The sequence below is a fragment of the Lepidochelys kempii genome, chromosome 6 (assembly GCF_965140265.1).
Source record: "Lepidochelys kempii isolate rLepKem1 chromosome 6, rLepKem1.hap2, whole genome shotgun sequence".
NCBI classification, from domain to species: Eukaryota; Metazoa; Chordata; order Testudines; family Cheloniidae; genus Lepidochelys; species Lepidochelys kempii.
The window spans coordinates 63,716,237-63,730,465 of record NC_133261.1 but is presented as its reverse complement, the minus strand read 5'-3'; the positions used below and the strand labels follow the sequence as shown (position 1 = coordinate 63,730,465).

Here is a 14,229-nt window from a genome sequence, read left to right as displayed (position 1 = left end):
GAGGGGTGAAGCTTCCGACTAATACAGACTAAACACAGCAGAGCAGAAGAAACCATACAGAACTTCCAAAATATTGAAGTTAGCTAATTTATAATCAGTTTACATCTACAGCATTTACATGTGAGTTCCTTTAACATAAACTAGTGCCCCCACCCCTTGACACACATACACAGTGTATGGAACAATCCTGAACCAATGGAAGATTGATTAATTTCTGAGATTGTGTGCTTGGCTTCTCTGCCACAATACTTCTTATTCAGTATGCTACTAACCACAAAGTAACTGCTGGTTTTTGGGTTGGGATTGGATATAGGGAATTTGGAAATTCATGTCATGGACCAACCATTACTTCAATTCAATATGAGGAATACCTCCTCATCTGGATGAGGGGCCTGTTCCAAGAGTCTGCCTTCAGAAACTATTCAAACCTGAATATTTCCGGACGGCTTGGGAGAAGAAATTTCCTCTGATAGACCATTCTCTATCAGTGCCCCTCATTTTCACCCTCTCCCCTGGCTTTGGCCTTAAAGGTCACCTTGGTTTATAGATGGCTTGCAACAAAGTGAAGCAGGAGGAAAGACAGAGAGTGCTGATGGTGCCATGGAGCCCACAGTCAATTGACTGCAATAAAGATTTTTTTTAAGGTGGCTGCATGGGCAGCGGTGAACCACCCGTTGGGGGAGGCTAGCCCCTGGCCCCTCCCCTTCTGCCCAAGGCCTCCTCCCTCCCCCACCCTTTCTGCCCCCTCTCCCCTGCTGGAGCCCAGAGCACTCCCACCATGGCCACCGGCACCCCCGCCCCAGGCTACCGGAGCATCCCCAGCCCGGGCCAGCCCACTCCAGCCACAGCCTGGGCCACAGGGGAAGAGTGGGAACTGGAAGCAGCCAGGAGAGGGCCTGTGGAGAAGCATGGGCGGGGCCATGCCGGGCTGTTTGGGGAGGCTCAGCCTCCTCTGGCCTGTGATACACACTGCCCGGGGGTGGCTATGTGCGAGGCACGTGACTCCATGACAGCATCTGCAAAATATTGATAAGCAGGTTTGTTTTTAATACTGGGCCGCTTGATTAATTCAAGCTGCCTACACTTGGTGGCTAATTTAAGTTCCACTTATGAGGAAATTTATTTTTAACTTGCATTTAAAATTGCTGAGATTCAAGCAAAACTGTCTCCCTCTGTGTGAAAGTGTGTGTTCTTGAGAAGACAAATGAAAAGGCTTCTCTGATGGGAGTTTTGGCCAGTGTCACCCTCTAGAGTCTAAGGTACTAGGATCACTTTATTCAACAACCTGTGCTTGAGACTCAGGTCTTTCCTGGTTTCTGGAGGCCAATGGGGAGGAACTGTTGATGGAAAATATTAGTGAATCCTTGAAGATGAGTTGAATGCCAGCTTCCCTTGAAAAAGCACATGTGCAGCTGCTGTTCATAAAACAATCGCTTGATTTTGGTGATGTGACCAATTATCACTCTATATCTAATCTTCCAATTTTGATTAAGATAACTCTCCCAATATCTAGTTGTCCCAGTTCTCCTTGACCCTTGTCCGCTTGGGTACAGACTGAGATACAGATACAGCATGGAGGCTGTGTGGGTTGCATTGTTGGCTGGATCTCCTCCTGGCAACAGATAATTGTCAGGTGTCCATGCTGATATTTTCCAGTTTAGGAGTTGCCTTTGATACAATGAGGTGGTGTTGACTCACCTGCAGACCCAAGTGAGAGTATGTGGGACTATTTTGGGTGGCTTTATTCTTATCTTGCTTAATTTCTCAAAGGCTGGTAGTGGACAATTACTCCTGCTGTTGAGGGTATTCTAATTTGGGGTTCTGTAGAATTTTATTTTGTCACCCCATTTGTTTAATGTGGCTAGATGGCTGTTGGAAGAGTTAATGAGAAGACATGGATCGCTGGGCCTTCTGTGTGCTGATGATACCTAGCTCTGAAAACCAGTCATATCAGACCCAACCAGAGAAGTGAATCGCCTTACCCAAGGTCTGGATGATAGAGGAATGGGAGAGGTCTAGCTGGCTGAAACTAGGTCTGGGTAAGACTGGGTTGTTGGTTGAGGTGACCAGAAGATATGGTAAAGCTAGTATCTGCCCCATAGTTTGAGGGTTCATGTCCTGTTTTTGTTGTTCATGTCCACGATCTAAGGATTGGGCTAGATTACCAGCTGCTACTAGGTGGTCAGGTAGTAGCAACAGCAAGGACAGCTTTTTTTATTTATATATGGCTAGGATATTGTGAAGGTTTCTTTTTTATATCCACGTCTCTCCCTATGCTATACCATTGCAGCTGTGGTCAAAAGAGGCTTGAGCTAGAGCCCTCTTTTTATAGAAGAGAGTGAGTTTCTAGCAGGGTATTCTCATCACGGGCTCATTAATTTGGAACCCACATTCACCCTCAGTCTAAAACAGCCCAAATCTATTCTTAAGGGAATGCTGCAAAGGCCATCTATTCTGACTAGCTTTTGGGAAGGGGTAAGGAATTGTAAGCATAGCAAGGAATGTGGGTTAACAGCAATTCGGTATTTATTAGTTATTGTTGGAGGGAGTTGTAAAAAATGTGTAAATGCATATTTAGTTGTTGTCAAAGTCACTTAGAGCAATAGAATAGGAGCTCTTTTAGCTATTTTTATGTATAAATCAAAATAAATACATAAAATAACAATGATAAAGGAAGATGAAAAATAACGCTCATTGACAGTTCAATTCACCACTCTTACTTCAGTTTTATGATGGCATAATGCCACTAATTTCAATGGCATTATGCTATCTTAAAACTAGAGTAATTCAGGGGTAAATTAAACTTTTCTGAAAATTTGGAAGTTTTTCTTTAACATGAGTCATATAAAAAGTCCTTGATTGTTTGATTTGTGTAAGGGTTTTATTACAATTCTTTTGGGATGACCTGCATAACTCACCCTTGGCTTCACCAGTTGAGTAATATAGGGCATCCACAGCTCATACCTTATAAAATCTTTATAACCACACTATTCCACATTCCTTTTAGCTATGTTTACAAAATACTTTACAATCCTTGAGGATGAAAAACACTACATAACTATTATATTATATTAATTTATTATTTATTATTATTGTTATTATTATAAACTGAAGGAGTTTGCCGGCTGAGTTGTCATTATGAAGGCAAAGTTTTAACATTTGAATGGCATTTAAAAAAATATTTAAATCACAGCCAGACAACAGCTGTTAATTTTGTCTCTCGCTTCATCTTCTGTACAAACAATGAACAGCTTCGTTCTGGATAGATGGGGAAAGAAAAAGTATTTGGAAAGTACTTGGATTCTAAAATAAAAGGCAAAATAACATTTGTAAGTGGACATGTTAAGAACAGGATCAACAACATTCTTCAGGGCATAATACAGTCTATGAGAAGTGCGGGATAAAAACCCTGTTTACACCACTGCTTAATTGGGCAGGTACAGATTGGAGATTTTGGGCTTACTCTGAAAACACCAACTATTGCTAGAGTCAGGATACTGGATTTGATGGACTAATGATCTGATCTGGCATGGCAAATCATTTCATATGTTTGGTTGAAAATGCCATTCCTGGACATTTCCTTCACTGAGAAATTAGGCCACGTACTAAGATATTATGGTGAAGAAGAGCAGATAAGTAACTTACACCTAAATGAGTTTTCCATGGGAAAGACTCACATGAGAAAATAATGCAGCTTTTTTGACACAAAAGAACAGTACATTGGTAATACAGATTCACAAATCATAATCTTTGTATTTTATTGCTACTTACAACTTTGTATGTACTGGAGATAGAGCTGATGAGAATATTTTCTCTGTAAGGAAAATATGAAATTTATGAAGCTGTGCATGTAGCTAATTAAGCAGAGATCCAAACTTCCCTGGATAATTAGAAATCCCCACTTTCAGCAGATTACTTCTGCACTAAGAAGCAGGGATGTGCTTTGTTTACATATTTTGGAAACTGCAGACATTGCGCTTTGCTTAAAGAGTCAGTGTGCTGTTAAGTCTATTTTAATATTCTCTGCTAACTGTGCCAATTTAACAAGCACATCACCAGTTTTGCTGTGTGTTTTATTGCCCCTCCTCTCTCTCTTTTGCAGAGCAGACTGCACAATACATTCTGGTATGGAGGCTGAGGATAGGCTGTAACTTGGCAGCAGCAGCATGCAATACAAATCTAACAAGCTGATGTAGAAGTGCAACTTGATTTAATCAGATTGGAAAAGGTTTGGACGATGGCATTTTTCCAGAATGGGAATCCTTTCTACAATCATGGAAATCTTCCAGCCCTCCAGGCCAGTATGTAGAAAGCATATATCAATAGTTATGACTACTGAGCTGTCTTTAAGCTGACCTAGAAAAGTACAAAGGAACTCAATAGCTTGAACCAGCAGCCTGACTGGAAAGCGATGCAAACATCAGCAAAACATACACCAACTTGCAAAAGGTTTTATTTTATCTTGATGAATAAAACTGCACCAAAGAATCCTTCAATAAACAATTCAGTGTCTAAAAGCACCACTTTAAAGTATCCCCAAATTTATAGTACAATTTTGTTTGACCTTCAGATAGAGACCAATGTCTGCTAGACAGCTCATTTTTGCTGATCCTGTTGTTGATTTTTAATGAGATTTTACTATAACTTGTTTTTTAAAGCAGGTAACCCCTTCTGTGACACAACCCATTTATCAGCAGTTTGAAACTCATGCAGTTAGATCATTCAGTTATGCTACTTAATCTGGAAAACAAGTAACAACACAGACAGCATGCAGCATCACCTACCATTCTGCAACACGATCAGCAGAGTTTCCAAAACTGAACTGGAGCATTTAGCAGCGACTGAATTATCAAGGTGCTGTCATGCTACAACTTTCAGAGCTCGTTACCGATTTCCTGGACCATCTCCACAGAGTTCTCTTTTGTACAAGTCTCATTCACTCAAATGAAGCTTTCAATATCTGTTGGTCATTTACCACTTTGAATTTATTGTGATGGGTGCTTTACAAATTCATGAGAGAGAGTGAGAGACAGAAGGAGATTTGCATGCAACATAGGTATTGTAGATGTATGCCTGTGTAGATGAAGGCAGAATTGGGTCATCTTTCTTGGCCTCCAGCTACCGTACTTAAAAACAAGACAGTTACAGGTTTAAAGAATTAAACGTTTTTTTCATAAGATCATAGAAGGTAGAGCTGTAGGGATGGGTACAGCCTGGGGGCTGTGAGGGAGCTGGTTGCAGTGATGCTGGAGCTGGTTCTATATCAACTGCACCATAGATCAGAGTAGCCGGAGGGCTATTCTAAACTTCACCAGCTGGCTATGAGCCCCGATTTGGGGATAGCTGGAGTGTAGTATACTCCAGCCACAACCCTTTTGCACCCCTCCTCACCTCCTGTACTGAGGATTGCAGGGGGTTGGAGAAGTTAAGAATTGGCTATGTGAGTCTACACTTCCTGGGGACTTCCCCATGCTAAGGGAATTCCCAATATGGGAGATGGCTTGTAAAAAGCTGTTAAGTCCTGTTAGGAATTCCCTCAGTCACCTTAAGACTTCCTTCCCCTTGTATAATCACAGCAAACTCCCAGTTTTGACTGAGATAAATTAAGGAACATCTCCTTTCCATAAAGATAAGGATGGAAGTGTGTGCTGGAGGAAAACTTCAGTTAGGGAAAGGTTATTAATTTCATGGGGCCAAGTTCTGAAGAACTTATTTTTTACTCAGACAAAACTCTCATTGAGATCAATTAAATTTTTTTCTGAGGAAGGGCTGAAAAAGGACTTGACCCATGGTGATTAACATTTATTTGTCTTCTCATGTTCATTCAGTAGAGGTGGCAGATTGCAAAATCATGGATGCAGCTGGGCATAAAGGCAAGCAAGATATGTCACCCATTTTAGGACTATGCTGTCATGGGTCAGAAGAATGTTTTGCATATCAGTAATCTTCCAGATGTAGAATAATGACCTTATCTAGTTCGGCCAAAGAAAGAGCTACTCCCCTTGCAGAGTGTACTTTTGAATGTGAAGGGGTTTGTTTTGGCTCATATGTTTTCCTCAGACAACCTTATCCATTTTGGTTGTGGATATAGAAGCATATGGAGGCCTTAAAAATAATTTCATCAGATTAACTGAGTTTCAGAATTCTCCAGTGTGCTCTATAATGTTCTGACAGCATTCCATTCCTCTCACCTTCTTTGTTATTTCCTTTTTGCATGTGTTCAAAATGGTGCTTTTTGTCTCGGTCACTTTCAGGGTAAAGCTGGAATAATGATACTAACTTAGGCTACTTAGATAAAAAGGGGTTCTGTATAAATTCCATCCTTTGTCAGATATCAGCTAAAAGGCTCAGGCATTAACTTCTACTACCCTCCTAACTGATGTTACTGCTAATAGGAATAGTATTTCCTAGAGAAAAATTTTCCTTCATGCCTCCATCCGTGGGCTAAAGATGTCAGAGCTCTCAGAATGACATGAATGTATCTGTGAGATCTTCCTAATTCCTTTAAAACATTTCTCTACATTTGAATAGTAACTTATTTTATTCCAGTGTATTTATGAACTGTTTTGGCAGCTACCCATTAGACTGACACAGAATGATAGAGAGACAATGAAGAGAGAGACAAAGGAGGTGGTGATGGTAGAGGTTTCTTTACTGTGGTGGCATCATCCTGTAGGAAGTCATCATACTGTTGATACCTGGATTCAGATCTGGTTGCGTGTCATCAGCATTTTAGTCTTCTGCTTGTGTACTTCCATCCACTGGAGTTTACCTGTGAACTATTGTGATCTTCTTCGTGACCTGGGAAACTCAGGGCCAAGGCTTTGACAGTAGTGATTGTCAGGTAGTGACATACCAACTTGTGATTCTTAGCTTTGTGGCTGAGTGGCTTGCTCTCCCAGGGCAAGTTGAAAGTGTAAAGGATTCAAGAATTATTGAGGGCAAACCAGCTTTGATTTTCCCTGGCAGGATGGATGCAAGGATCTGACCTTTGCCTGGATGGGGATAGTGGATAGTGGTCTGACCAGGGAGGTTGGGTGTTTGTGGTGTCTCCAAAGGCCCATCCTAGGCAGCAGGTCAGGTCCAGTGTGAGAATCCAGAGACAGCCGGACAGAATCTCATGGTTTCGATATGAACCAGGAGATTAAATACTAAATTATTCCTGGCCTGTGAACTGAAGCTGAGATCAGCGACCCTTGAGGATTCCAGCATAATACTTACCAGCAGGTCCCTTAATTCTTCCAAAAAGTTAGGAGGGTTTTCACCTATGAGTCTGGAGACCATTAAGACTGTTAAGTTCTTTTTTGTCCTTTTCCTCACAGATAATATGGATGCACTCAAATGTTTTCATTTCTGAGGTGGAACATTTTCAGCTGTGGTTGGAAGGGAATGTTACTGATGATTGTTACTATACAAAGTAATAATACCAAAAAGGTTGCTGGCACTAAGAAAGATGACAGTGCACAGGTGGGTCTAAGACTAGACATGGTGCCAAAGTTGATATTCTTCCAGAGCCCTTATGCAAGATGGGATAGATGCCATACATTGAGAGATGGCTGCAAGACAGAAATGGGGCTCATAATTTAACCAGTGCCAAGTTCTTCAAAACAACAGAATGGCACAGAAATCTCCTCATAGTTTAATACATGGCAACTGGACATAGTTTCTTATAACTGTTTCTTACTTTATAATCATTTTTGTAAGGATTAAGATTTGAGTATGAATACAAAGATAGAGGGCCAAATTCATCCCTGGTGTGAGTGGGTACAACTCCCATTGAAGTACATGGGAGATATATCTGGTTATGCCAGCAATGAATTTGGTCCTTAGAGACTGTCAGATCACAGAAGCTGGAATGATGAATTTGAGACCATTTACACTGGACCCAAAGCCTCAGTGTTAAGGGTTTCTCCTGTAAGAGAACATCAAAACACCTCTCTTGATTAACTTGAGTTCAGGGTGTTTAAAACAAAGAAAAAAACATACACACAAGACTACACACTCCTCTTCAAGGCAAAACTGATATGAACAGTGTTGCTCAGATACAGACATTTTGTATGTACAAACATGATATTTTTGAAACCTCTCCTTGTCAGCAGCCATGTCTTAAACAGATGTTTACATATGAAGAGAAGTCATAGGAAAAGTTACAGGGTTTTTTTGTACATAACATAATATGACATTATACAAGTAAGCTTAATAATTACAGTTTACTAAAAATAAGAAGGGAAAAGGGGGCAAAAGAGAAACTAGATTTTGCCTGAGGCCACCTGTTCAGAGTTTCACTGACAGGCATCAAATCAACATAGGGAGCTGGAGATGCTTTATAATTCTAGGCCACATTCTCTTGCGTGCCAAGATCTGCTTAAAGAAGAGTGCGTGTGTAGTGGGGGAGAAATGAGGAGGCTTTTCTCATAGCCCTCCTTAGAAGCTAACTGTTTATAAGGGTTCTGTAGACTGGTGAACCTGATCAGATAATTGGCCACACCCAGTTCAGTTTATATTTCTTACCTCGGGGCTCTGTTTATTCTTTAACTTGGGAAAACTGAACAATAAGAAAAAGCAACAGTCCTGTTCTTAACTGAGATGGTGAGTCCGTGTGGCCTGTGATAGCTTAATGGGCCAGACCTTCCCCATAGTGGGTGTTTAGGGCTTGTCTGCCTTCTTGCAGCCTTCTGCTGCAGCCACAAGAGAGTGCACACCCAGCCCTCTCCTGGTTCCAGGCAACCTCATGTAGCTGAGGCCTTTCTTTATATCCCCTATCTGGGAATCATCAAACCTAATCACTAGATGTTGTCCAGCTCCATCAAATGAATGCCAGCAACTGCTTGTTGGGCTCCTCTATAGAACAGGATTGACTGCTCCCTGGGCCCCTGACCCTTAAAGGGGAAGACCATGCTGCTACAGTTCAGAGATATGCACAACATAGTGAGAGATTCTGATACGGTTTATCTGTTCTGGTAATTTTATGAGGAGAACCCAGAGCTATGATAATCTTGCCTTAGCAACTGCAGATACAAGAACAGTGGGTTGCTGAATTCATCCACATCATCTAAGGGCTAAGGATATTATTCTTGAGCCAATGATGGATGCAGAGAAGATGTGTCTTTTCTGTGAGATTTTTCACATGTTGTGCAGATACCTTGTAATCAGAAGGAATGGCTACTAGCGAATTAAGCCCCTAGCCCTGCAGCTGGGCCCTTAAAAGTAGTCCCCTTATAAAATTAGTCCCCTTAACTTTCATGAGGATACTCACAATTAATGGTTTCAGGCTGGAGTTTTAGTGGTTTTCATGAGTTTTCTGATTATTTCTGGTTTGTTGGCTCTATAAGTAGAATTTAAAATTATGCTAAAGGGTCTCTTTTGTTAACAGAAGCTATGATAGGTTGCTCTTGCCCTCTTTTATCACTATCTATTGTAAACCCTGTATATGACAAGAATATAATCATCATTCACCTTACATTATTTCCTAATCCAGACTCCAAATAAGATCCAATATATGACGGTATATGTATTTCAGAGCAGAAACCACCCTAGATAGTTCCATGGACTCCATGAGATCTAAAGTCGACCTACTGGAGTAATTATCAGCATTGGCATGATAACGAGTGGCATGATATGGATGTGATTATGACTAAAGAGTTGTAATAATGACTTCAGTGAAGTAGCACCTCTCTGGAATGCCTCTATAACACAATTTATTCCTAACTTGCGCTATCTTTAAAAGGCAAACTCCTGAAGGATAAAGTTGTTTCCTGGTATGGGTGAATAATATCAGCATTCTCAGTACTAACAGAATGTGAAACAGTTGCAGTACCATTAACTTTATCAAAGTCTTGGGTGCCATATGGGCCAGTGCAATGGTGCATAAACATTCAATTTTGTGCTAGCAGTCCTCAACCAGTGAGGATAAAATGTTATTTAGTATAACAATAACTGGTATTTTCCATGATCAAAGCTTTGCACAAATAGCCTCTAGTTTTCCCTGCCTGTGCTGGCATGCATGTGCCTGAACGTTTCAAGTGCTTTTAAAAATGGTGCTCACCAATCTGGAAGGCCTGTCTCCGCTGTGTTCTGGAAGCTCTGTGTCCCTTCTTCTTTAAAAGCATCTGGCTTCCTGAGGGTAAAGGAAGCAGAAGGGGAGTAAAGAGCCTGGGAAGAGGAGAGGCTCCTGGGGAGAAAGGAATGGTCTACGCCCAGCCACATTCCCCTGAGTGGCCCAGAATGTTCAAAGGGTTGCTCACATGGATGAAATGTGAAGAAGCCGTGGAAGCATTTGAGGACATTGAGCATGCCCATCTGCTAGCAACAGTGCTGCTGAGCATAGTGAGCATGTTTTGTTTTCTTCCAGAGTCTAGGAAGAAACTTCTTCACTCTTGACTTCAAGAGAAATCAAAATGAAGGGTGCTAAGCACACAGATTTGTGAAGGACTTCAGAAAATGGACAATCTTTGGAGAAGGCCTCCAACTAAATATTTAATTCTCACATGCCTAGTGGAGGCATACAAAGGTAAAGTAAGAGGAAGGGGAAAGCAAACTTTGGGTCAAACCTAAAGTTTTGTGGTTTGTGCATTGAACTGCCATGCAGGAAACCTAACTTGTTCCTCAGGAAATGGGTTCAAAGGCACGTTAAATGTCATGTTCTTGATTGCAAGGAAGAAAGGTGCAGTATCCATCCTGCTTCTCTACCTTACTGATTGATTACAGCACCACTTCATTCTCATAGGAGTCTGTCTGATCCCCTCTACTCAACTATAGGATACAACTGCTGTTATGAGGGAGAAGGACTAATAGAGACAAAAGTATCCAGAATGAAAGGTAGCTGGTTTTAGGACCCAACTTGAACCAGCTGATGTCTTACTTTAAATTACTACCTTATGGAGGTGGTGTTCCTATTAGCATGTACTCTGGTCAAGTCAATTTGGCTGGGGAGACCCTGTTTTCAGATGCTTGGGGCCCTTTGTGCTACAAATATAAAACAAACCAAAGTCCATTTTTTACTCTGTGGTATCAGATGACAGATGAGTACATTTCATTTCCCTCACAAAGAAAAGTACTTTTAATCTCTCTCTCTCCTCCCCCTCTTCTTTTTTAAGACAATTAACTTGATATGAAATCTTTAGAATGCATCTTCTGGAATATTAAAATAAGATGTTTGAAACCAAAATGGACACAGCAACTGTGAGAAATTGCTTTGCAACTCTTGAACAACAAGAAGTTTAATACTTTTCAGGGGCCAAGGGATGCCGCAGAAGAATACGGCAGATATAATCCATCTTCTTAAAAATTTTTTCAGGTATATTGACTTAATAATATGTAGCTTGTCCTCATTAGCCATTCCAGCAAAAATTTCCATTATATATGATCAGATACTTGCTAAACAATGTCAGCATGCATGAAAAAAAATCCTGAAACTAAGCTGTTCTGAAAAACTAGTAGTTTATACATCTAGATGTCAATTTCTCTTCGATGAGCTTCCTTGGACAGCCATCCTTGAAGAAGGCTTTAGTCTTAGTGTTTTATTTCTTATTCCATTGCTTTTGTCAAAGGGCAACCTGTACCTTCATTTCTAGATATAGTCTCAATGCAGCTCAGGAGGTGGGGAAGAAATGCTGTAATAAGCCACCTTCAAAGTTCCCACCTGATCCTGGTCACTGCTCCAGTCTCCAGCATTAAAGAGAGGAGCGTCAAGAACCAAATTTATTTTTTTCAGTGGGGTTGCTAAATTGTCTATAGAATATTCTGTTTGCAGCGTTGTTGTAGCTGTGTTGGTCCCAGGATATGTTGTAGCTGTCTTGGTCTCAAAGCAACCATTCTATGCCTGATCTTTCAATACTTATCCTTACGGGAAACCTGCACAACACCTTCAAAAGGTGAACCTGGGAACTTAAATTCATAACTGTGCTAAATACCAAAAATCATGGACTTAACAGGGACACTGGTTTTATGGCTCATTACAATTTGTAGCACACCACACTGCCTGTTAACCTTAATTGCCCACTTCAAACCCTTTATGCATTACAATCTAACCCCCAACTGCTCACATCATTTCAAATGACTGTCCCTTCCACTTAACAAGCTGCCCCAACTTGTATTTAGCTCAGACAGCCTGATTCCTTCTCCAGACATGAAGAAGAGCTCTTTGTAGCTCGAAAACTTGTACCTTCCACCAACAGAAGTTGGTCTAATAAAAGATAGTACCCCAACTACCTTGTCTCTCATAGAATATTCTGTAACCCAGTATTTTCTGCTACAAGAAGACTGTATGGGACTATGGACATGTCTAAATGATACAAGGGGTCCTCAAACTGTGGGTTGTGATCCTTAGAGGGTCAAGCGGTTATTACATAAGGGGAGCGCGAGCTGTCAGCCTCCACCCCCAAGCCCTGTTTCACCTCCAGCATTTATAATAGTGTTCAATATATATAAAAAGCATTTTTAATTTATAAGGTGGGGTCACACTCAGAGCCTTGCTATGTGAAAGGCATCACCAGTACAAAAGTTTGAGAACCACAAAATTGGTTATAAGGGAATCCAAAGCATCTTTTCATAGGCCAGCAAGTTCTAAATTCATTTGAAACAGAGCATTTCAAAAGAACCAAAGTCTAATTTCCAGTATTCTATCCTTCTAAATCATTGCCATATTATTCATCAATCGTTAACCCTCTCAGTGCTGATCTTCTGTACCTGGTGTACTACTACCTATTATCCATTAACATATAATTGAAATCAGTGGAATGTTAGTACATATAGGTACTATATTCCATGATGCAGCAGAAGCATTCTGACTGGTAGATACAGAAGCAGTCAAATGGTTAAAGAAGGACGTTATTTGCTGTTAAAATATCCTGGAGTGATCATTTTAAAAAAATTAAACTTACATTCAAAGCAATGTTGCAGTAACATTTTTCAATGAGAAGCAATTAAAGGGCTTTGAATTATGCTACACAATTTAAATACGTCAAGATTAGAAAAGCTTGACAGAAGTTTCTGGAAACTGATCATTACAGTCTCAGGAAAGAGCGAGAGAGAGAGAGAAAAAAGAGGAATTTTACTCTGCATTTAGCCCTATCATCTTTCACCTCATAATCTAAATATAACTGCTTTTTTAATGCAATAGCTGACCCTGGCATAATAGCTAGTAGAAGAAAAGAATGTTATTGATTCTCAGATCCTAGAATGAATTTGCAGGACTGACAGTTAGAAAAACAGCTTTATATGTAAACAGAACAAATCTGATCTGGTGTCATTGAAAGGGAAAAAACACTGAACCTCACCATACCATTTTTGCAGTCACTTTTTGTTAAGGACAAGACTGTGGGCAGGGAGGCTAGCCTAGTGGTTGGAGCAGTAGTCACCAAGCTTAGTGGTCAGCACCTGAATCAGGAGTCAAGTTATCAAGCGCAGGGAATGAGCTATGGCTGAGAGCCAGGAATCAGGAACCGAGTGTCAGAGCTGAGGTCAGAAGCCAAATACCAAGTCCAGGGTGAAAGCCAGAGGCAAGAACCAGGAATCTCTAAGCCAAAGCTTAGAGCCAGACTATCATCCAGAACAGGGACAGGAGTAGAAACCAGGAGCCAGGGGAAGAAACCAGGACTGCGAGCCAGGAAGAAGGAGCATGGGACAGGAGCAAGGAAGGCACTGACAGGAGGATCAGAAACACAGCTGAAGGCATGGAATACTGTTGAACAGCCAGAGACCCAGACCTGCTGCAGTATTTGAGAATGTGCCTGCTAGAGTTTTCTGCCAATCAGAAGACCAGATTCATTAGCTGAATCAGCTAAGGACCACAAGCTGGGTCTGGGTTCAGCTGTGGGTCCCTGACACTTTTCATGGGAGAACTTCACTTTCAGTTTTTTAAAGATGTGAGACAGCATGCTTTGGAGTATAGGAGTGGAAATCAAGAAGTCTTTGAGTTCTAGTTGTGAGATGTCACTGACTTTGTTGAGTGAGGAAGAGAGGTAAAGTGGCTTGTTTAATTCAAATTTCTACATCTGTGAAATAGGGATAATATTTAGCTACCTCACAGTTTTTAGTCAATATCAATACAGGGCTTTGATGTAAGATGTAAGATCAATAGATAAATTAAGCGATTTTTATTATTTTATAGGGGAATTGTAACCATTGAAAAGCAGAGATCTTGGATTTCTCCAGAACTCCCTGACACACAAACTTTAAGCTATATGAGTGTTATTCTTTTCCTTTTATTTAGTAACTGCTGCAGAATCC

The 14,229-nt window shown here is 40.8% G+C and overlaps 1 protein-coding gene across 22 annotated transcripts in view; it reads right to left on the bottom strand.

The window, feature by feature from the left end:
• Positions 1-14,229, bottom strand: part of GPHN (gephyrin) — a 590,200-nt gene that overhangs the window by 30,628 nt on the left and 545,343 nt on the right. For 11 of the 22 annotated variants that reach the window (XM_073348352.1, XM_073348355.1, XM_073348358.1 and 8 more), the window contains one exon: positions 10,046-10,117. The exons of 10 other annotated variants lie outside the window; for them this stretch is intronic. In XM_073348352.1, coding sequence (XP_073204453.1) covers positions 10,046-10,117 — 72 coding nt within the window. Of the gene's footprint in view, positions 1-9,242; positions 9,326-10,045; positions 10,118-14,229 lie in introns of those variants that run through there. One more of the 22 variants, XM_073348373.1, reaches the window with a different exon arrangement.